Source organism: Sinocyclocheilus rhinocerous, unplaced genomic scaffold, assembly GCF_001515625.1.
Source record: "Sinocyclocheilus rhinocerous isolate Xijiao unplaced genomic scaffold, SAMN03320098_v1.1 scaffold263, whole genome shotgun sequence".
Taxonomy (NCBI): domain Eukaryota; kingdom Metazoa; phylum Chordata; class Actinopteri; order Cypriniformes; family Cyprinidae; genus Sinocyclocheilus; species Sinocyclocheilus rhinocerous.
Window position 1 is genome coordinate 607345 of NW_015645086.1, and position 25651 is coordinate 632995.

The window sequence follows — 25651 nt, forward strand, 5'->3', positions numbered from 1 at the left end:
GAGGGCAACAGGAAATGGAAGTTAGTTACATTTGTGTAGCCATGAAGACTTGACTATAAGGAAATCCAAATGTAAAGCATGTTAGTGTCCTGCAGAAGTTAGGTGTTCTGCCAGTCTCTGTTTTAACCCACCTGTAGGCAGCTTTTCTCTGCCAGGCTGTGCTCTTTGGGTGTGGCGTTGAGTGGCTGCTCCTCAGCAGCTGACATCTTGTTGTCTCCATAGTGGGAAGACAGGCCATCTTCCTCAAGCAGGATACGGAGATCTTTGACACTGTTAACCTGGAAAAACATATCAGACTTAAATTATATTTACAAAGGTAGTAGTACACTAAGGCTGCATTTATTTGATTTAAAATACAGTAAAACTGTAATATTATTACAATTTCAAATAACTGTTTCCTGTTTGAATTTATGCAAAGCTGAATTTTCAGCATCATTGCTTGAGTCTTCAGTGTCACATGATCCTTCAGAAATCATTCATCATATGATGATTTAGCGCACAAGAGACATTTCATATTTTATCAATGTTGAAAACAGTTGTAATATTAAGTATTTCTGTGGAAACCGTAATGCATTTTTTTAGGATTCTTTGAATAATAGAAAGTTTAAATGAATAGCATTTCATTGAACGTTGAAATGGAAATCTCTTTAACATTATAATGTCTTTACTGTTATACATTTTATTCACTAACCACCCACAATCCAGTTTAATCAGGCTCCAAATGGAAATGAATTGTGCCATGCTGATTGCACTCAGACCTTGTGAGCATGTTTTGCACCGCTTCCTAATTTGCATAATTCCTTCAGTGAATCAGGTGATAAAACAATGCAAACAGTCTGTGCAAATAAACCTGCTTTCAGCATGTACAATTCATTCCAACTGAATTCACCCTCAGCTGTTAAATAAAAAAGGCCCCATACCTCTAGGATATCCTTGCTCTCTGTGTCTAGTTTCTTGCCGAGTCTCCACTGTTTGAGGAGCCAGCGCAGCTTGAGGCTGATGAGGAGCAGGCTCTCTTTGAGCTGTTGTGACTCCTGCACAAGCAGGTTTCTCTCCTGACTCCACAGCTTCTGCTGCAGACGCGTCTGTAGATTCAGACTCTGCAGCTGGAAGTCTCGGCGGAGGAGAGCCTTCTGATGCTCTTCCTGAAGCTAGAGAGAGAGAGAACGAGAGAGAGACTTTAGGAGAAAGATACCTGGATCAGATTTTAGGGTTAGGGTTTTGCTTTATTCGGATGTTCAGTGTTTGATCTAAATTAGTACAGCATCTATTAACGTGTTTGCACCTGAGAGAGTTTATGCGTGTCGTTGTGGCGCGCCTGTCTCTCCTGTGACAGCGCTTCCTGTGCTCCCTGAGCCTTCTCTCTCGCCTCAGACAACAGAGCGAGCAGCTCACCAACCTGCTCTGTCAGCTAGAGAACAACATGAAAACAGAAGGAGTTAAAGGAGAGAGAAGTAATTGGTAAATGCTGTAGCTGCACAGTATTTGTAATACAAATAAACTGGAACAAATAGCGAAACTTGCTGCCTTGTAAATGTCAAAATGTTTCTGTGCTACAATGCCAAAATAATGACCACGTCAAATTAGATTAGAATCTGTCCGATCATGACATCAAGTTTGCAGAGAACACAATACATTATTTGTCTGTCTGTAAGACAATGCATTAGAACACAACCTAGTCCTAGTTTTTTTGCATCCTTAGTCCGTTTCCACTCTAGCAACATCAGTCCAACATTGAATGAGACCTCCCTAAATTTCAAAACATGAGATCAGAGCTTGATCACAAGATCACAGTTTCTTTATGGAAATCACATTTGCTAGTTAGTGGATATGGTGGGTGATAAATTGTTTGGGTGGAAACTGTTGATGGCTGGAGGTTTCACTGGAATGCTGCAGGGGCGTTTGGCACAGCGTGTGGGACACCAAATCACATAATGTGTTCTTTCATGATTTAAAGCTCGGCATAATGGACTATTTTTAATCATGAAGTCAATACTTTAAACTGTCTTTCATTTAAAAACTGCTTTTTATGAAGTCTTGTACAAACATAACAGATCCAAACTGCACCAAATTTACCAGAAAAAAAAATAAAGAAATAGGCCTCAGCCTCACAAGGCAGTCTGTACAAACACATCAGTTTCTGTACTGAGGTAAATATAGCGTAACGTAAGAACGTAGTGGGATTAGGGCAAAACTAAACCACACTGGCAGTGAGAACTATATTGCTCATATCTCTGCATGGGTGAACAGGTCTTGTTTTATTTATGAACACCATGGGTATTTTAATATTTTAACCACATAAATATTCTTCAGAGTCTATGAATGTCCTATTTAATAGACTTTGCAGTCATTACTTAAACCCTAATTTCCCAATTCCCTATGAACCTCGGATTGACCGTAGCCTTCATTATAGCTTCTGAGTTTTTGAAATTTACCAATCATCAACTGAGAGAACCACTAATTCTATCGATGAGATTTTTGAACTTCTTGTTGTGCATTCTAAGTATGCCTTATGCATGAAGGATGCACAACATGCTGCCTCAGATTTTGTCAAAAAACTGTTTAAGGCGGGCGTACACGGTGCGATTCTGAAGGTCGGAACGTCCTGAGCTCTGGCACATGTCACGATTGAGTTTATCCGAAAGTCGTACGGAGGCAGTCACACACGACACGAATTTACTACGGTTTACGCATTACGTTTCGCGCCATTCATAAAAATATGGATTCTGAGGACGAAATAGTTTTCTTTGTGGCAGCTATGGCTTGTGACATCCAAAAAAAAAACAAAAAACGTAGAAACAGGACATGGCAAAGAGAATGGCTGAAAAGCAGAGAAAAGCATGGACTTTCTGTTCTTCATAAAGAACTCGAGGGAGTAGGCCATTTCTGAATTTCTGCTCGTTTTGCCGGAAATACAACAGGCATATTCATTCATAAAGCTGAACGGCAAATTTGGCACATTCGGAATAACAAATAAAACATAGAACTGTATAATTAAACTAAAATGATTATAGAATATGGTTTTTGTCATCTTCTGATTGGTCAACTTCAGATGGATCGCCAAATCGTCTCGTTCAACCGCACATACGCCACGAATTTAAACAGACAGCATCCGATTTTTTTTGACATGTTTGAAAATTATCGGGAGGACGGGAGGTGCTCGTAACGTCTCGGATCGGCCCGTAATTCTTCTCACACGGTACGAGCCGCGACCATGCGAGCATCTGCGATTTTCTCCCGAGAGAAAAAAAATCGCCTGCGAGCTCGTACGACAGCAAAAATCGCACCGTGTACGCCCGCCTTTAGGCAAGCAGTTCACTGGGTTTTAGAACAGAGCCATTATGTGTTCAATTGTAAGACACTAGCAGAAGTGAAATGTTTTTGTGTGTACATGTTTTAGTGCCTTACCAGATCCGAGTTTGTTTCCTTTAAGTCATATTCATCCTCTTTGTTGCTGTCTTTGTGGCTGTTGCTCTCGTCCCCTGCCTTGCATGAGTGAACTTTGACCTCACAGTCTGGCTGGTCTCTAGAGTCAGGCTGTTGCATGCATGCATGGGCAAGTTAATGAAGGAAAACAAAAAAACAACAATAAAAGACGAGCATGATAGAAGACAGACAAGATCAAGAGGATTATGATGAAGGAATTAAAAAGGTGATGTGTAATGTGGGTAAAAAAAAAGACATTTATTTACATATTTAAACAAAATGACAAATGAAACACGGAAAAAAGGCATAATGATACCCATAAAACAACACCAGAAAATAAAACATCATAAGACAATGAAAAGTATGCATAGGAAAAACAGTTTGGTCATTGTGGTATAAGACAAAATGGCAAAAAGAAACAAAACAACAAGGAGTGAAAGCATCATCTTTGGTTTGAAGAGGAGGAAACAAGAAATGGGGTAGAGGGAAACGAAGGAATCATAAAGAGAGGGAGAAGAAGAAGAAAAACCAAGGAAGAAATGTAGCAGCGACCACAGGTCATGGTGCCCATGCAGTGAGGAAAAAGAAGGAGAGAAGGAGGAAGGGAAGAGTCTGGATTGGATCTCAAGAGTTGGGCCTCTAATGGAGCCTAAATGAATGCCTGTTCAAACCTCAAATGTGTCAGAAAAATGAAAAACCACAACAGTGTTGTATTGGACCCTACTGACTTTCATTAGATGAACAAAAACAGTTGAAACAGTATTCACAATATCTTCTTTTATGTTTCACAGATGAAAGAAACTCAGGGTTTTGCATGACATGAGGGTGAGCAAATAATGACTGAATTTTCATTTTTAGGTGACCTGTTCTCAGCTATTATCTTATTTTGAAATATCTATGAATATCAAATAATGATTTTACACTTATTTGCTAACATGCATGGATTGGCCTGCTTATTATGGTTGCTTTAATAATCAGGTCCAATATGTATTGGAAACAGTAACAACAAACCTATACTATCGGGTCTCATCTGAGTTATCTACTCCATTAGAGGCCTAAACGCTATCCACTATGAGGCCTTATAACACGCTACAAGCATGCATTGTTTTAGTGGTCAGCAAACCTTTCTAAGGGAAAGGGCAGTGTAAATACAACTCAATGATCTAGCAAAGCAACAAAAAGAAAAATTGCTGGTAAAAACAGACAAAACTCCAAGCAAAAAACAAAGAATAAAGATGCGAGGGAATATTTGACTAAGAGATTGTGTGCATACCTTCTGTTGGTTCATGTTCTGGTTGAACTGAGCATCTGCAGGGCATGACCAATTTGCTGCAGGGTCTTCTACCTCAGACAGCAGGGGCATCAGGGACATCCCTTCCACAAGCTCCCTCTCTGGGGGCTGCCCCAGGGCATCGACCCTCTCACTGAGCGCTTGTAGCTGAGCCTGGAGGGACTGCAGTCTGCCATGCAGAACCTCCACCAGGGGCAGCGTGGAGCTTTGGGTCTGGCTCTTCTCCAGTAGAACCGGTTCCGCAGACTCATTTGTCATAATCTTATGATAGACGGTGTCTGGTGAGATACAGGAGGGGTTGGGTGACGTCAGAAGCTGAATAGCTGAGGTAACAAGTTGTGCCTGGTCGCGGATGGCGAGAAGGTCTTTTATGCTGAGGCACTGAGCAGTATGAGTGTGACTTGTTCCTGAAACGTTCAGATTCCTCTCCTCCAGAATATCATTCTGCTCGTCACCAACCGGGCCTTCGCGGTGCGCCTGGATGGGGAGGCACTCAGCTGAGTCCCCTGCTTCAGCATCAGTCTCCAGCGCTGGACGTGCGGAGCCCTGGTTGGAAGCCAAGTCGCATCGTTGAAGGTTGGACAGTAACACACGGTTCTCGTACTGGAGCTTTTTTACTTTGCCATTCAGCTCTGTGATCTGAAGCCTGGCAGCAAGTAGTTCTTTATGGCTGGCTTCGTTTAGACCAGATCCTCCATCTTCAGAAGCACCAGGAATGATCGTGGGTGAAGTGATGGTTGTGGATGACGACAGCTCTATCTCAGTGACAGTGGGAAGCTCGGACTTGTAGTGGTTGAGCTCGTTCATCAAGAGCTTGTTCTGCTCTTCCATTTCTATCAGGGAGCGCCGCAGCAGATCTGCCTCTTCTTCCACGAACTGTAGGTGGCGCTGTAGCTCCATCACATTCTCAGATGTGGAAAGCAGCAGGTGACTTCCAACTCCACCCATGACACCGACTCCACCCGGGGAATCATGGATCTTCATGTCGTCCATTTCGGCACGAAGGCCGCGGTTCTCCACCTCCAACTCTACGATCCGTCGGCTAAGAAGGTTCGCCTCCTCTTCCACCAGTTTCAGGTGAACTTTGACCTCAGCCTCTCGGGTGTGAGGAGAATCGGCGACCTCTTCGACAGTAAGTGAGGCATCAACCTCTCCGTACAGAGAACAATACTTTGCCAGTTCCTCCCTCATGGCCTCGTTGTCTTTGACCATCTTTGTGAGTTTCTTGCACATGAGAACCGACTCCTCCTTGGCGAAGTGAAGCTGGCACTTTAGGTCTGAACTGTCCTCTGGAGGCTGGAGAGGAACATTTGCAGAGAACAAACAACTATTAGCCACTACAACATTAAACAATACGCTGTCCCTTTATACTCCTTTTCCACCACCACAGTGCTGGTGCCGGAGCCAGTGGCCAAAGTGGCCTTGCTCCACAAAGTTCTTGATGGAAAATATGGCTCCGCACCAGCTTGTTAAACCTGCTGATCTTGAACCAGGTTTCAAAGTTTTCAAAACAACACTCTTGTTTGACTGGCTCACCAAAAATTGCCCAATGCGACACACGTTTGTCATGCTACACAACTACTCCAGTCTATTTGATCCATTTTATTAAATTATCTGAACTTAAGATGTTTAAATGTTCTCAAAACTCAAAAAAGTTGTCGTCAATGACTGTGATGCCTCATGTTTTTGTAGGTTATGTATTGACAGATATGTTGTGGTTCAGTTCTTAAGTTCCGGTAGGAGAAAATATGAAGGAGTTTTATGGATACCCCTTATAGGATCTCATATAGGATTACAATGACAATGAAAGTTTTAAATTGATAATACCTGCTTCTGAAAGTACAGTCTGATATAAATGCTTTATTTTACCAGTCCTCTTTCAGATCGTAATAATATCACAACTGAAGCAAACTAAGTCATCAAATGTATTGTAGTATTAGTGTGTATTACCTGAGGCGATGCTTTTTTATCAGGTTTGTTGTTTGGTCTGGCACCTCTCTTCTTCAAAGAGTTCTAGAGGGAAAAGATGATAATTTAATTTAAAATGTGTAAAAAAAATGAATAACTCTTGTTATCCTCCCCTCCCTACTGCATATCCACTCTGATATCACACCATCACTTCTATCTCTCTCTTTGTGATATTTTCACTCATAAATCATAATTTGGCAGCAAACCAGCATGGAATTAAACCGATACACATCACAGCATGAGGTATTTCATTGTTTCCATGAGATAAAAAAACTTCTCCACTGCAGGAAATGGAGATAGGAGGAGGAGAGAGAGCTATCAGATACATTGTAAAATGAAAAGTTGGGAGTCCTGGATGCTGATTAGTTAGTACAGGGTTTCAGCTGTGAGAAAGTACACAATATTCACAATATAGCACAGCCTCTTGTACCTTATTGCAAAAATCAAGCAGGATAACTTCTAGTGTAATTTTTCCCTAAATCATGTAAATGCACCCATGTTTGTATTCATAAAAAAAAAATAAAAAAAAACAGGATTGGGTGCCTTATGTGGGCTGACAGAATGGCACAGGTTAATGGCAATGCAGCTTTTAATGGCACTAAACTTCATTAAAATCAATAGATTTGTGCTGAAAGAAAATGAAAGCATTGACTTAACAGTGTATCGACCATTTTTGTGCCACTGTTTATTTTGATTTAATGTGGTTTGCTGAGTCTGTGGGAAAGAAGTCTGAACATAATGAGATTATAGCAACGTCATTTATCCCACTGGCCTTTGTACATAAGGGCCGAACATGTAAAGTCTGTACAGTGTGTATATGTGGCTTGTACGGGAGGGTTGCAAGAAAAAAGTCATTCCTCAAGAAAGGACACATGCAGTCATGACTGAGCTTATTTGGCCTCAACACCAAACAATATGTCTGGCGGAAATCCAATACAGCTTACCATCCAAAGAAAAATGGATGGGGCAAAATACCGTCAAATTCTTGAGGAAAATCTGTTCCCCTTTGTCAGAAAGTTGTCAATGGGAAGAAGGTTTACCTTCCAACATGACAATGACCCAAAGCACACAGCAAAACTGAGCACACAGTGGTTGAAGGAGAAAAAGGTGAATGTCCTTGCATGGCCTAGTCAGAGCCCAGACTTAAACCCCATTGAAAATCTGTGGAATGACTTTGAAGACTGCAGTCCACAAATGCTCACCATCAAATGTAACTGAACTTGAGCAGTTCTGCAAAGAAGAGTGAGCAAATATCGCAAAGTCTAGATGTGGAAAGTTAAGTAGAGACATAACCCAACAGACTAAAGGCTGTAATTAAAGCAAAAGGTGGTTCAACAAAATACTGACACAAGTGGGTGATTCTTTTTCCAACTCAGTGATTCTGTTTTTAAAAAAATAATAATTTCTGACATGTTGGTGTTATATCTTTCACTTGGATGTTATAGGTTACACTGAGTAAATACAGCTAGATAAAACAAAAACGGTGTCCGTCTTCATTTCAGGCTGCAAAGCAACAAAATGTGATTATTTTAAAAGGGGGTGATTCTTTTCTATACCCACTGTACATGCTATGTAATGGGGTTTTCTTCTGTGTATGACTCCTCCAGCACAAACACTCTCACAGTGACTCTAGTGACTCAAGAGTGTTTCCTACTCTGGCGCTCCACACAGTTATGATAAAATTCCATCCACTCGCAAGGCTGATGCAATTCTGCCTTTCTAATGCAATAGAAGTGTGTTTCCCAAACAGAGTCTCTTTCTTTTTGATACTCAAACTTTCAACTATTTCATATATACAAATGTACATAGAGTAAAAAAATCTTTCATGACTCATGTTTCTTCTAACAGTGTAAGATTTACCATCAAAGTTTATCTAGGGAGTGCAAAAACGTTTTTTCCGTCCAGAAGTCATGTGGCAACATGAATGTGGAATATTCCTCGCATTAAGCAACCAACATGAAGATATGGGGAACAAAATCACAATACAAGCAATTTTACTAAAGAGACTGACTCAGCTTGTGGTGACACTTTCACCATTGAACAGATAAATAATTCCTCTGTATAGGAACCTAAAACACAATTTTATGCTTGGTAAGAGATAATAATGGTCTGTAAATTTTCTAAACTCAGTGGCCCTGGCAGGTGTGGCAAAACATTTTTGGACAGGTTATGGACTAACTTCCAGATTAATTTTTTTTTCACATGATGGGAATAACAACAAAACAATAACTTGTTCAAAAACTGATCATTTCTGGTCTAAATGCTGCAACTACAAGTCAAGATGAAAATGAAGAAGCAAGAGATCTTTTCTTTCGCATTGTGACATACATTTGAGTGTAACATATTATTGAAAAATAAAATGTTTGGAGGGGACTTGGCTCGGATTAGATGTTGAAATTGTGGGTGTTGCACTCAAAAGTGGAGGCAGATGAACGTAAGCTTGCAGAGGCGGCTTTAAGAGAATTAAATGTTTTCACCGGAAGGTCCAGTTATGACATTTGGATTATACATCACAAGTTAAAAAAAAAAAAATTTGAAACATAAATGGATGAATTGCTAGCAATAAGATCTATCACATGCTTTTAGAAAAAAGAGTACATTTTCATTTCATGCCAACTTTAATAAGAAACATGATGGTAAACGTTTACTCATGTTCATCTTTGCATAATTTTGTACTGCTAGCACATGTTAAAACTCTCAAGCCAAGTAGTCTGTCATCTGATCACTGAATTGCTACCTGAATTTCAACACCATGAAACCTAATGCAGGTACGGAATTCTGAGAACAAGAACTCACACACAGGTCTATTCAGCCGTGGCCTAATCTTGTGTCTGCTTGATTTATTCTTATGAAACACACTTATCCTCCAAAACAGGATGTAAGGAATAAGATGATGTCATGTTATCACACTTCATTTCCTTTCATGAGAATAGAGGTAACAAAGAGAGAAAGCTGGGAGGAGAGGTGTCTCTTGGTAAAGTTGTAGATAGATTATCTATTATGGGAATGAAAATAATTTCATGACAAAAAGGCAAGAGGAATAAAAATGGCTGAGCAGTGTGTTTAGGTGATGTTAGTAGGGCTGCACGAATAATCAAAATAACACCAATATATATCACAATATGACTCTCCTGTGATTATATTAAATATACTGTATGTAATATATGTGCTCCAGGAAAGTCCGCTAGTTCACGTGCTTTGGTCCGGACCAAATACAATGTTGATTTTTGTTTGGTATGGTTCGCTTTCACACTGCTCTTTTTGCAAGTGAACCAGAAATTGTAAACAAAGTCACACGTGTGCTAAGGTCATCCATTCATTGGACAGAAATTCTCAAGCGTACCAGAGTTCGTTTGGAAGCGGACCGAGACCACTTCTTCAGCTGGGTCTCGGTGTGGTTGTTTGGTCCGCACTCGAGTACGATTGCTGTATTCACACCTGCCCAAACGATCCGCACCAAGGGGGGAAACGAACTTGAGTTTGATTCAATCGAACCAAACAAGACAGGTGTTAATACACCCTAAATAACATAAATATATTTTACTTAATTGTTTAGATTTTTATAATGCAACAAGCAAAACATCTTGTGACTACAATGCATTGAAGCATGCAAAGTATTATACTACTGTGTGAAATGTTTATCATTGCAAATACTAATTAGGCTGGGTCCATCCAGTAGGCTGGATGGAGTGCACACCACTCCAAAAGCTGGATATAACCAGAGAGAGAGGCCGTGGTAAATCCATTTTCGCATTGTATGTTTTTTCTCAATTCCCAGACCGCAGAGACACGAGTCCCCAACCGTTCCAGACTATAATGGGTTCCCATGACAACGGCTTTTGTGAGTTCCACTGTAGAGTTCAATGGAACAAATTGATGAATAAATGGGGGGAGGAAGTTGGGAGAGGGAAAACAGGAAATCACAACCTTTCAAACCCATTTGACATGAGGAGGCCCCTCTCCTCCTGCACGAACAGGCAAAGCAACTGCAGAAAAAGACCACGCTTCACCAGATTTCTCTCTTACTAACTGCACTAAAACACAAGGGTGCTAAAGCCAGATCATTAGCACAGCATTTTTCATAAAGCAACCAAGAGCCTGCAGGTGCTGCGTGTTTCCCACACATATTCCGTCCCTCTGTACATGATTAGGAAATTAGATATTCTGTCGGTTTGATCCACAGCAACAGAATATTTATTAGTTCACAACAGCAGGATGGCAATGATAAACACTATAGCTGTGAAAATGTCTACAGCTCTCCCCAAATACTTTTCCATTCTTCTTTATATCCAAAAGCTGTCCACAGCTTTTCTGTCTACATTAACCTGAGGTAACTCAAGACCAGAATCCACTTTAACCTACTTCTGTCCATCCTTATACCCACATGCTGACATTTGAGTGAGATGGTCACAGGCCATTTTATAGCATGTTATTTTTTACCCTGTTTAATGTTAGCCAAGGTGTATTGGAATAATAATATGAGATTTCTCTCTGTGACCTCTCTGTGATGCTTCAAGTTAAACAGGCTGTTTTGGGTACTGTACCTTTAAGATCTCAACATGTAAATGACCTCTGTTGTGATTGGCTAATCTCTATGTACACCGTTAGAGCATGCAGAACATTAGAGTAAACATACAATGTGCATCAAATGCTATTATTTAAAAAAAAGTAAGGAAAATCCTAGTTTGCAGTAGGTCTGGGTGATAAAACGGTATCGATATTTATCGACGGTACACCTTCTTCGATAACGATATTTAAAAAAAATCGATATAGTGCACGATATAGGCACAAACTATGAGTGACGCAGACAGCTCACACAAACACGAACACAAGCTGAACTGAGTGCTGTGCCTGCCTGTGATGAGGAGATTGTGAATAAAAAAATTAATATTAGTCGAATTTAAAATAAACATTTGCATTTGAATGTTAGGAGTGCATCAGAGAGCGTCATCAGTGCGCACGAGATGCGGTGATGATGATGTAAGTGACGTTGTTGCATTCAGTTTAAACTTTTAGAAAAAAACGTCAAGAATTCGTGGAGGTTTATTCCTTTTCATGTTTTTAAATGCAATCTGTGTGATCGGCGATTCAGCTCTTTGTATTAAGCAATGCATAAATACATGATGCTGTTTTGTTCATAATTGTTTATGCAATTTACAAAATTATATTTGATTTATACGAGTTAATTTAGACGTAATGCACATTTTTTTATAGACAGTTATTTCTTTGCGTTGACAATTTAAATGTGCTGCATTATTTTGCTCATTGCGCCCTCCTGTGGCCTCGGGAGACAAGCCAAAAGATTCATTGAGACCTATTTAATCTGCATATAAAACTTTAGAAATTAGATATTTGTTTAATTTTTATTTTGTGTTTGACTGTTAAAACCAAAAATATTTGTTGTTTGTCTCAATAAATTGGGCTAATTTAAAAATACAGTGGTTAAATTGCTCTTTGTTTTAAAAAAGGTTATAAAAAATGTCAATAATTATCGATACCGAACGATATGAAACATTATATCGTTGATAAATTTTTTAGCTATATCGCTCAGCCCTAGTTTGCAGATACATTTCGTTCAATGGAGTCCTAATGGAGCACATACACTTATTCCTTCATGCACACACAGGTGCATGCAGCTTCTCTTTCTGCCAGGTTCTGCTGCTTGCATCTGTCATCAAATCACTGTTGCCGTTTTACCAATGTGAACACAATGTGTCACATATTGGGCTCATCCTGTTCTTGGATTACTTATTCAGGATAAAGTTTTGGCATGTAGCAGCGTTTGCCTCCAGCTTTCTCGCACTCAAGAAGAGTGACATGTGCTTCTGTCAACCCGTGAGCGGGACGGTTCTTTTACATGCTTATCAGGCTGAGTGTTAATTAGAGCTGGGAAACACTTTTATAATTACACATGACGTCCTGAGGCCCATGAGGGAAACGCAGATATGAGTGTGTGTGGGAAACAGAACTGAGAAGTGATGGATGGAAATCATTTCCTTCAGAAATCATTCTAATATGTCGATTTGGTGCACAAAATCATTTTCTTTGATGAATAGAAAGTTCAATCGAACAGAATTTACATGTATTTGAAATAGAAATCTTCTCAAACATTATAGATGTTTTTACTGTCACTTTTGATCAATTTAATGCATACTTGCTGAATAAAACCATGGACTTCTTTCAAAGAAAAATCTTAACTGTGCCCAAACTTTTTTATAATAGTATATATATATATATATATATATATATACACATACAGGTGCATCTCAATACAGTTAAGATTTTTCTTTGAAATTGAGATGCACCTGTGTATATATATATATTCCTTATTCAGCACTTGCATCAGCACAGATGCATTGTAGAGCATGTAGAGCAAAGACATAAAGGTCACATGAGTTGAGGAACACTGTGTCCTTCAATCTCGTTCTGTTACATGAACACATTATTAATGGGGCTGTAGCATATGAAAAGGTCCGTTCTGCCTCTTTCTTTCTTTCTCTTTGGCTTGTGAGAGTTCAATCTCTAAACTTCTGTTGTATGCACACTAAAAAATAAATAAAATTAAAAATTGGCACCACCACAACATCTCCCTTTCTTTCTATTATCCCTTAATTTTTACTTCCTTCCTTGAGGGCACTCCATTGCCACTGTTTCCATATATCAATAATTTCAACATTCAAATGGAAAAATTGAAGCATTAATTAAAACACTGCAGACCTGATCAACCATGTCATGAATATAACAGGATGCAGACCTGTGAATTTCTGCTTGACAGTTGGCCATCACTGAAAACGGTGCGTTTTGTGCCATTTGATTCAAAAGATTAATGACTGAGAAACAGAGAAGAAAGAGGTGGTGAATCACACCTGTACTGAACATGAAGTAATTGCTCCTAAGTGTGGGCCAATCAAATCTAACTACAGCAGCCTGTTTCTCATTAACACCACTGACACAGCAATCAAAAGCAGTCAGTTTGTCTTACATTAGGGAAATATCCAGAAAACACTGGCTACATTTACATGCAACCAAATAACCCGTTTGTAATCGGATTGATGGCTCAATCGGACTGAAAAGCCTTCATGTAAACACCTTAATCGATCCGATTGAGCTCGATCGGAATGAAATTTCGATCGGATTGAAGTGGGTGGTTTATTCCTTTTCTAATACGATTGAGAGTGCATGTAAACACTCGATCGGATTGAACCCCGAAACTGAAAGGACTGCGCATGCGCAATGATGCAGAAATAGCATAATGACGAATGACGCGTGGAACGAGCGGTTCTTCCTTTTGAATAAAGTGTTGTATAAATGCGTGTCCTGTCATTATAAAACTCTCCTTTCACTCGGCAACTGTGAAGTGGAGCAGGACAACCTCCCACCAGTCCTTGTTTTGGATTCTCATCCACAGGCAACCAAATTTGGGCGCGGGGAGGGGCATTTTTTTTGCGTGATAAATATGAGCAGCACGGGATTTATCCATAAATGGATAAATATTAATTCTGCTGTTAAAAACAAATAAAGAAACCGTGTAGAAGAGTGGTTATTATGTGCAAACAGTGAGAAACTATATTTTTGCAGTGTGCGCATGTCAAAAAAATCTATTCCGATTTGAGCATTCATGTAAACACTACATTCAGATTCATCAATCAGAATGAATTCAGTCCGATTGAACCAAAAATTGTGCATGTAAACGTAGCCACTGTCAGAAGATCTATTTATCTGTAAACTCAGAGAAAATTGAAACAAAGACCATGTTAAAAAGATACAATTTCTTTCCATAGATATGACAATCTTTACATTTCTCAACATTTACATCGATGAGACTATAAACCTATTTAGAATCAGCCTGAAAGAACTGGCCCCTTCATCTATGACCTGTCCTAGATACCACCAAAGCTTTGGATCGAATATCTGTCCTCATTTCCTGCTAACGTTTCTAACGTTGTAATGGGAGAGAAACATCCAGCTCCCCACAGCCACATAAACTGCTCTTTGTCTTTTTATCTCGCCCTCCCATTTCAGAGGAATTCAATCAGGGAGCCCATGCGCTTGTTCGAGCGAATAGCAAGCACTTGACGCTCATTAGCATGTCAGGTTGCGAACCGCATGCGCTCTTGGTGGATGAAAACTCTCCAAACATTCCGCTCTTTGCTCACTTTGTTCTCTCATTTGTATTAAGGATGACATTTGCCGTTCAGAGAGGGAGGCTGAATTTGGAGGAGGTTTTTGGAATCTGTGGAAAAGACCGAAATAGGTCAGATTCCTCAGTTTACAAGCATAACAAAGGATGAAAATATATGGGTAAAGTTTGTAGGTTTGTAGACCTCTGAATGGTCTATTCTTCACTTTTGCATTAGCAGTCAGTCTGTACAAGTCCTGAACTAGAGCACATCTCCGACTCGATTCAATTTTCTTTTCAATTTCATTTATCATAGGATATGGGAGGGAGGTCCTGGAGAAAGCCATCCATAAACAATCCCATTCATCTCAATGGCAATTGTTTGGCTGGAGCAGGATCTCCATGGAAGTAGGTGATTTGAAATCGCACTCAATTCTGCAGCCAGGCTGATTTGAGCCATAAATGCATTATGATTATGATCAAAAACAGACATTTGCGAAATGGTCAAACTGCTGCTATAATATAAAATGTAAGTATTATTGATTTATATGCTTACCAAAAATTGTTTAGTCAAAATACACAGATAGGGTCAGTGGATGTTATAAGGGGTCAGGTAGTGTAGTTATGGCATACTAGCAATGCTAACAAACCCCTTGAGGAGACTTTATATATAAAAAAATTTCTATGGTTCACTAACTTATCTCAAGCACAAAATTAGATCACTGATGCAGAGAAGCCATTGACTGTTAGATGCGCATTGAGACAGCTACAGAGTTGGTGATGGGTGAAGAAGACAGGGGCAATTACATTTACATTCAGCTGATTTGTGATTACCGTTAAAGCTCAGAGGGAAATGTTTTAGATAATGTCGCAGCAAGCTATTGGAAAATAATTATTAGATTATTGTAATGGTCAAGCATTTAGATGGTCAATATGGAGCAACATTCACTAATCTGTTTCAATAGACAACAGTCATATAAACCAGAACGATTTATCCAAGAGCTATGTAATTAGATTGTGAGCCATTTAATGACTTGTTAAACAATGGCCTTTCTCTATTAATGAAGATAATGGTCTATAGTACATAAAACAACAAATACATTGCACCTCAATCAGTATTGAATGGATTTGTTGTCAAATACCACTGAACTGCATTGGCTGAACAAACTGGAGTATGAATTCAGTATGATAGCATGATGAATCAGTATGCATGCTGGTATAAGGATAGCATGATGAATCAGTATGCCTGCTGGTATAAGGAGTTCAGTTGTACTGTAACTCAAGGCATGCAGTAAATATATTAGTATACTGTGCACACGCAGAGAAAACTGGGGGTAATACTGAATCCCACCACAACGCAATGTATTTTCAGCCTTGAGCTGATTTTCTGGGGCATTTTTCTTCTGTGTGTGTGTGTAAGGCCTATACAAAATTTTGAATTCCAGGGTCACTTTCAGCTTTTTTTTCTGAATCTGGTATGTAGTAAGGACTACAGTAATACTCCATTCTAATAGAGCTGTAGTTTCTGCTGGCCATATCACCTCAGGTTATTGGTCTATACAGATTACATTGATAAGGTGAGCAGGTCACTGGGCTGCAGTAATAAAACCATTTTGCTGAAGAGAATCACTGAAAGTGTAATTCTGATGTGATTAAGTAATCAATCTCACTCTCTGCTCACTTCTCAAGCCATTATATCTAAAACAGAAGATCCTAATTACAATCACACTTCACACACACAGCGCTTCTCCAAAAGCAATTTAGGAGCTTTGTCTGTAATGAACCCATCACATTTTACGATGACTCATAAATCTATATTTAAACCACAGGATTCCCATTTTTGAACGTGCTAAAATAATAAGAGTCTGCAGATTCCAACAAGCCATAATGAATAACCCTTTAACAGATCAGTGAGGTGTACAGACACAGATGATTATTGATAGTTAGTCTTATGCAAAGGCAATGAAGCGAAGACTGTTATCCATGCTCTATATAAATCAATGCAGCAAAGTGCATGTGCATGCTTTTCTATAGCACTCAGTGTGTGCGTCATGAAAGTGAAAGATTGTTGGTTGACCCAGATGAGGTTCACAGGACGTGGAGTTGTGTGGAGCCTGGATGTGAGTAGACAAGTTTTATATCAGATCCGTCTCATACTCAAAATCAAAGCAACAGCTCAGGGGCGGACTTACCCATTAGGTAAAGGTCGGCCACCGCCTTAGGCCCAAAAAGCCAAGGGCCCCCTAAAATGCTTTTCATATACGAGATGCACATTAAGTGCAGACACGCGGACGGTTGCTCTTTACGGTATTTATTACCACGACAACCATCTGCATGTCCACGATGAAAGTGCTTTTTGTGTATCCTGCCTGTAGCAAATGAACATCATGCATCTGAAGCTGTAATTAAAGGGGGCATATGACGTTGCTAAAAATAACATTATGTTGTGTATTTGGTGTAATGAAGCACCTCCTGTTGGCAGAGAATGTATGTTCATTTTCAATAATCCAGTCTGCTGTTTTTATTCAGACCAATATGAAAATCCACCCACATAACCCCTTTTTAAATTAAGAGAATAATTTATACATCTGACTCATCCCTTTTCTTAAAAAAAAAAAAAAAAAAAATGGTTTAAAGGCTCAATTGTGAGGTTTATCATTTTATAATTGATCTTGTTTTTGCGAAAACCTGTATCTCAACTGTAAATCAATTGCTATTTTGTGGTCTACAACATAAAAAAGAAAGCCATTATAGCATGTACATGAAAAAAGTAGAAACATTGGACACAACAATGGGGCACCATTATGCAGCTGCAAGCATCACAACAAAAAAGGAACCTCAAGGTTGATCTAAGGCCCCGTCCACACGGAGACGCGCTTAGCTGTATACGCTTACATTTTGTATTGTATAGGTGTTTCGTCCAGACGGATCCAGCGTTTTGGGAGAGTGAAACCGATATTTTTTTAAACCGGGTCCCAGAGTGGATAAATCTGAAAACGACGCCCTTGCGTTTTCGTGTGGACAGCGAATCCGTATATTTTCTGAAACGGTGACGTCATCAGCTCACGTCTCACCCCTAGTCAGACACCGCTATGTCACGTAATAGCAACAAAAACATGAACAAACACTGAACGATTTTCTTTTTATTAACTAACATTAACACAGATTAATAAATGTATTGTTCCATGTTCATTTGATGCGCATAGACCAAGTTTTCTTCTCCATTTTTAGTGTATCTCTGTGGCAGAATTATAGCGCCACATGCTGGTCTGGCATGTATACTACATCGTTTTGTGTCGGTTTCGTGGTTTTGTGTGGACGCAGATATTTCTTGAGACAAGGTGGAAAAAAAGATTGGATAGGGAAAGCTCTGGCTTCGTGTGGACGTAGCCTAAGTAAATGTGTGCAAATGCATAGGGCCCCATTCCTATATTTTGCCTAGGGCCCCCAATTCACTAAATCCGCCCCTGCAACACCTTACTGGCCTGATTAGGAAGAAAGCGGAGGATCTGAGATCTAACAACTTAGCTTCACCTAAGAGTCCTGTGAATTTGATCAGAGGAAATGAGGCGCTACTTGTGTTGTGCAATGATGTAAAGTAGGGATGCACGATATATCGGCCACCATATCGGTATCGGCCGATAAATGTTAATTTTTCTGTTATTGTTATTGAACCGATAAGAGAATTTGGCTGATATCTTAAAGCCGATAAATAATGCATTATTTCCTGCAGAGACAATTCAGATGTGCGCTGTTCACCATGATGGTTTTTAATTGCTTGAAATATTATTGGAATCACTTCGAAAAGGAAAATACAGTGAACTGAAACATGTGCAGTGCAAGTCTGTCATATTATAATGAGATCATTAGCTACTGTAAAATAATGTTATGGAATCTTTATTCGCCCGTGTTTCAGCGCATTGTTATGGGAAGAGCGCATCCAACGGATCTACACCTTCATGACTAGCACAGTTAAGTTCGTTTGTGCATTTACAGCCATTTGTGCAATTGTACATTGTAATATTGTTTATTTTATACATATAAATCTGATTTATCTCATATAGAATGCGTTTGGTTAAGCTAATAGAGGGCTTCAGTTCGCTGGTGATCATCTTTAGCTCAGCGCACGCAGCTCAAACAGCAGCGCACAACATTAATAACTATGATTGGGACTGTCATATATATAACATTATAATGAGAACACTATTATAATAAAACGTTGTGAATTATTTCAGTTTGGTTTCTGTGTTTCAGCACGTCGTTGCGGGAAGAGCGCATCCACAACAGAAGTTACACATTCTGATTAGCACGTAACTTAGTTCGAGTTCACTTGTGCATTTGTGTCTTTTTGTACATATATAATTTGTAATATTATGTTTATGTTGTATTCATATCTGATTAATCTCATATACGATGCGTTTCCTTGAGTTAAATAAGCTGGCAGCACTTCAGTTTAACGGTGTTCATTCAGCTGTTCAGCTTCAGCGCACGCAGCTCGAACAGCAATGCACAACATTAATAACTGTAATTAGAAATGTCATATACATAACATTATAAAGAGAATATTACCGTAATAAAAAAATTGTGAATTCTTTGGGTTTATTTGCCGTGTTTCAGCATGTTGTTATGGGAAGAACCAAGAGCGCGTCCAGGAGTTAAGCCTACACATCTGACTAGCGCGTAACTTAGTTCGAGTTCACTTGTGCATTTCTTTTTGTGCATATATAATTTATAATATTATGTTTATGTTGTATAAAGACCTGATTCTCATATAGAATAATTAACCCGCTAACAAAGTGCTTCAGTTTAATGGTGTTCATTCTTCTCTGAACTCTTCAGCTACTATTGTAGTGCTACTATTTGTATGGCTGCTTTATGTTTGATTTATGTTGAAGTGTTTAATGCCTTTTAATGGTGAGAGTTTTTTGGTAATCAGGCTTTTAAGAATTATATAAAAATTTGGATTTAGATTTATCGGCCAACATATCGGTTATCGGCTTTCATATTTAAAGAAATATCGGGTATAGGTATCGTCCTACATTTTCATATCGGTGCATCCCTAATGTAAAGGCCTAAACGTGTAAATCTGGTAGCAGGAGTAAGGACTCGTCTTCTGTATGAACAAACGCTTCTATTTCACTTTTTAACATCTCACACATTATAAACAATATATATACAAAAATGAATGTATTGTATTGAATGACTTGATTCAATCCTAGTCAGACACCGCTATGTCACGTAATAGCAACAAAAACATGAACAAACACTGAACGATTTTCTTTTTATTAACTAACATTAACACAGATTAATAAATGTATTGTTCCATGTTCGTTTGTATACCACACGCAAGGTTTATGCGCATAGACCAAGTTTTCTTCTCCATTTTTAGTGTATCTCTGTGGCAGAATTATAGCGCCACATGCTGGTCTGGCATGTATACTACAGCGTTTTGTGTCGGTTTTGTGGTTTCGTGTGGACGCAGATATTTCTTGAGACGAGGGGAAAAAAAAGATCAGATAGGGAAAGCTCTGGCTTCGTGTGGACGTAGCCTATGGCTGCTTTATGTTTGATTTATGTTGAAGTGTTTAATGCCTTTTAATGGTGAGAGTTTTTTGGTAATCAGGCTTTTAAGAATTATATAAAAATTTGGATTTAGATTTATCGGCCAACATATCGGTTATCGGCTTTCATATTTAAAGAAATATCGGGTATCGGTATCGTCCTACATTTTCATATCGGTGCATCCCTAATGTAAAGGCCTAAACGTGTAAATCTGGTAGCAGGAGTAAGGACTCGTCTTCTGTATGAACAAACGCTTCTATTTCACTTTTTAACATCTCACACATTATAAACAATATATATACAAAAATGAATGTATTGTATTGAATGACTTGATTCAATAATATTGACTTTTTATCAATAGCATTGCAAATGAAATTCATTTAACCTCAGTCCTGAGAAACACAAGTGGACGGGAGCTGCATGACCCAATTGAAATAGCACTGTAGATCAATACAAGCTCTTTGTGAGAAAAAGCTAGCCCTTTCAACTGATTCTAAATCTTATAGCTCCTATTTAAGGTTGTAAAATACCTTTTTTAAGTTTGGGGTCAGTAATTTTTATTTATTTATTTTTTAATGATTTTCACCAAGGCATTTTTTGATCAAAAATATAGTAATATTGTGAAATATTATTAAAATTTAAAATAACTTTCTATTTAAATATATTTTAAAATGTAATTTATTCTCATGTTAAGCTGAATTTTCAGCATCATTATTCCAGTCTTCAGTGTCACATGATCCTTCAGAAATGAATCTAATATGCTGATTTGCTGCTTGAAATATTTTTTTATAATTATCAATGTTGAAAGCAGTTGTGCTGCATAATATTTTTGTAGAAACCATCATGATACTTTGATAAAGTTCAAAAGAACAGCATTTATTTGAAAAAGAAATCTTTTGTAACATTATAAATGTTTTTACTGTCACTTTTGAACAATTGAATGCATTCTTGCTGAATAAAAGTATTAAAATATATATTATTGATACCAAACTTTCCAAAAATATGCCACTAGCATTAAGCAATAATAACAAAAAGAAATAAAATTAAAGTAAACTATTCACACAGATTAGTTAGTATGTACTTGTCTGGACAGTATTTCAAAGCTTGTCACAGCAGGGAACCTGACAGATCTAATCTTGTCCGACATGCTAAACTTCTTTCAAACAGCTGACCTCAGCTGGTTTCCACAGCCACAATCTTAATACATGACATGCTGCTCACCTGATGCAGTTTGTGTGGAGATGTATCCAGGAAACAACTCAATTACACCGCCATTAAAAGCAGAAATAGACCAGCCAGTTGGTGTGTGCATGTGTGTTTTGTGTGTGTGCATGGGTTTTATAAATTACCTACATGCGCTGCAGCATTGTCACTATCAAATCTAATAACCTCTAGCTGCATTATATGTGTTTCTGTATGTGTGTCTATCAGACTTAAGGGTCCAGACATCAATCACACACATTTCCCTTTCTGCGCTTTCTTTGTCTGTCAGTTCTGCATAGTGCTGAGCTCCATAAAAAAGAGCTTGCCGCTAACTCCCTCCCTCCTTCCCTCCCTCCCTCCCAGCATCCTCTTATTGTTTGTTTTGCCTGTGCCATTTGTTCAGTCGTGTAATTCTCAAGTGGAAGCAGTTGGAGATTACAAGCTCTCTGTCTGATGTGTACAAACATGCACACACATACAGAGCTAATAAGTGTTCGTATAACATCAGAGCCTTGGTTAAAGACAGATAATGGCTTTCATTTAAATGTGCAAATCTAAATCCTACTACAGTGACTTTTAATGTCAGATCATGTAAGCACTAATATCACAGACCCTTTTTTTAACCTGACCAACACTTCCACTGGGTTTGTTGATCTGTCATTCAAAAATAGCTCTTATGCATTAAATGGCTCAAAAAAGAAAAAGTGGAAGACATGATGAATGACAAATAACAACACCAGTCAATCAGTCTAGTCCTGTATGTGAACATGAGAAGATGTCATGCACACAGGCATCTGCTCTTGCCTTTAGTTTGCATAAAGGCTGTAGAAGTGTGTATGACAAGCCAGAAAAAAAATGTAAAACTTGGTTTAGCTAATTTGTTTAGAAATTACAATACTGTTCAAAAGTTTGGGGTTGGTAAGATTTTGTAATGCATTTATTTAATTAAAAATACAGTACAATAGCTGTTTTCTATTTTAATATATTTTAAAATGTAATTTACTGTATTTTTACAATTATTATTACATTTATATATAATGCTGAATTTTCAGCATCATTGCTCCAGTCTTCAGTGTCACATGATCCTTCAGAAATCATTCTAAGATGCTGATTTGCTGCTCAAGAAACATTTCTTATTAATATCAGTGTGTATATGGCTGTAGTTTAACCTATATACAGTAGTGCAGTCCAGGCCTGAATGTGTGTGTTCATGAGCTTTGCATGCTTCAGCCTTGCGTGTCTTGTGTAGTATGTTCCTTTTTTCATGCAAACCTTTACTAGAGCATGAAATCACCTCTCACTCCCTGAGGAAAGAACATGTATCTGTATGAGGATGTGTGTCAGATTAAACCAGGGGTTGGTTGCACTTCCTGTAATACAGGAATACAGGTACAATATTAACATTGGTGTTTGCTAAGGCAAACCTCAATATTACTCTTTATGCTCATAATCATTCAGTAGAAATTTGGACAAACTCCTAACTCCAAGTAGTAATCTCTGTGCTAAGAACATGAATAATACCCCTTGTGAAAAAGAAGTGCGTTTAGTTGTATTAATTGTGATTTGAAGCTTTACTTTAAAGTTCAACTTACTGCATTTAAATAAATTTAATCTATAATGTATTTTAATTTTACAGCAATTAACATGCAATTATGTGTCCAAAAACATTACAGTCAGTTCACACTTAAGTATATTATATTAAAATATATTATTTATGCAATAAGTACTATGTAAAAGTATGCTTAAGTGTGCTTTTTCACAAAGGACTTCTTGGTTTTTGAGAAAATAAACCTATCCAGGTCACACGTGTGTGAGTGTATATGTGTGTGATTCTCACTTGCTTTTATTCTCTATTTTTCCCATCATGTTCCAAACCAGTACAAAACCTCGGATGCCATGTGCTTTGATGCTGCTGTACAGGTCAGACCGTACAATACAGAGAAACACAGCAAACACAGCTGCCAAGCCTTCCCAGCCTCAAGACCTCACAAACCAGCAGCTATTGTGCCTGCCTTTGTGTTATTTAGAGCAATGTAAATATCGGATACAATGAAAACTGGATATTGTAAATATCTTTTTATCTTCACTGATCTCAAAAATATCTCAGAGTCTGAGAACACTCACTTTATTATGACTGTGTGCATTGTGCGTTAATGAATCTAATTCACTGAATAGTATTATAATAGACAGAATAGGGCAATTTGAAATACAACACTATAACCACACAAACAAGAACTACAAAGTATCATGGTACAGGACGTTCTACCAGGGTTATTGGACCATTTATGTACCATTAGTATCTTCAAGGTACCTTAGAGTATACCATGTAAAGACCATTGTACATGAATATATTGCTCATTCAGTACCTTCCAACACCATCACTGTACCATGGTAAAGCCACTGTAAGGGAAAAGTAAATCAATTTGTCTTGAAATGACAAGGTGCATCTATCTGGAAATGGTTTCTTATAAAAGCTCATAGCACTGTGCTTACTGACCTATGACTGTTCTCGTAATCGTCAAATAGTCTGTGAGTCAGCGGGTCAGCATTTCATTACTCTAGTTCTGCAAAAACAGAGTTACATGACCATCTGCTGAATCCCACATCATCTCTCAAACTTTCAGGGAGTTTTTGGAGATCTCTGAATATTCCCAAGCTTTTCACGACAAGGCAAGCGAGGGTTTTAAAGTTTAAATAGCCCTGACACATGACTCCGTTGACTGTCTGTCTCAAAGATAGCGTTTTCTACATCTAGTGTTTGTTTCCGTCAGAGTGGCTGACATTGAGTTAATGAAGCCTGCTTCAGTGACCCTGCACTTCCTTTCTTTCTCAGGGTTTCTCCTTCAGAACAAAACAAAGATAGCAGCTTCCTGAAAAATATAAATAAAGATTCCGTCAGGACTGTTTCCTCTAGCACAGTCTAGAAGGGCTCTGGATCAACAAATAAGCTGTATATGGATAATCCCATTAATATGTGAGACACATTGGGCTCTGAATGATAAATGAACACATGAGCTATGAGTATGAATGCATATTTGGAGAAAGAAACAGCAGTAATAAGGTTGTGCTCTTATCCTAACCTTTTACTGTACTGAAGCCCATTAAACACCTGTAAAACAGCCCCTATAAAACAGCCCCTCCACATAGCGACCACCATCAGAAGGCCATAAACACACACAAACACACCCTCTTACACTCCCAGCAGCAGTAGACATGTGAACCTAATCACCCTAATCAGACTTCACGCCAGCTGTACTACCGATCGATACTGGTTGCGTGTTAAACGAAGTATTGAGAGAGAGTTTGAGAAACAGGGATGGAGTATAACGAGATTGAAAAGCATTTGTAGGACTGGAAAAAAGAGGACTTTTGGGGTGGAGTTTTATCTAGATTAAAAAAAGCCTATATCAGCAAGCTTTCATTTTGAGTGTTTATTTTTCTGTAACACAAAACACCCTAACAAAAAACAAAAAGAAAAAGAAGAAAAAAAACTATTAAAAATAAATAAATAAAATAAAATAAAATAAACAAATGTGATGTTTCACACAAGGGATTCTGGGAATGTACTGTTTTTTTTACCATAATTCTTACTGGTAAAAAATACAAATTTTACAGTATTTTACAGTAAAATTACATATTATGCGATATGTATGATAACTTACAGTTAACCAGGTAGAGAAGTTTTAACTGTATCCTCTTTTTAGTTTTTTTTCTGTAAAAATTACAAAAATGTTTTACAGTGTGCCATTGTTGCAGAAATATACTAATTTGGAGACGATGTGAAAACATTTGTGCGCCTAAATGGTGCTGAACTGCTGATCCATGTTTGTAGTGATAGAACAGATGAAATATGTCTATAGAAGTCAAAAATAATGTACAGGCAATTCTTATCAGGAACTTGATGTAAGTTTATTAAAGGGGTCCTATTATGCTCTTTTACAAAGTCTTGATTTTGTTTTAGGAAACGTCATGTCCCTTACCATAGCCGCTTGCGAGCTTCAGTGTAAATATTACATCAAAATCAAATCAATTTGAGCGTGATTTAAACCCGGATGATTGTAACCACTCTAAGTTCGTCTGCC

General features: G+C 38.3%; 1 protein-coding gene across 2 annotated transcripts in view; it reads right to left on the reverse strand.

Moving 5' to 3' along the window:
* LOC107705691 (protein SOGA1-like) overlaps positions 1–25651 on the reverse strand; it is a 49980-nt gene that overhangs the window by 8648 nt on the left and 15681 nt on the right. For both annotated transcript variants that reach the window (XM_016509091.1, XM_016509090.1), the window contains exons 4-9: positions 6668–6730; positions 4700–6013; positions 3409–3537; positions 1286–1411; positions 921–1151; positions 132–278 (exon numbers count right to left, since the gene is read on the reverse strand). In XM_016509091.1, the coding sequence (XP_016364577.1) occupies positions 132–278; positions 921–1151; positions 1286–1411; positions 3409–3537; positions 4700–6013; positions 6668–6730 (2010 nt within the window). The remainder of the gene's footprint in view (positions 1–131; positions 279–920; positions 1152–1285; positions 1412–3408; positions 3538–4699; positions 6014–6667; positions 6731–25651) is intronic.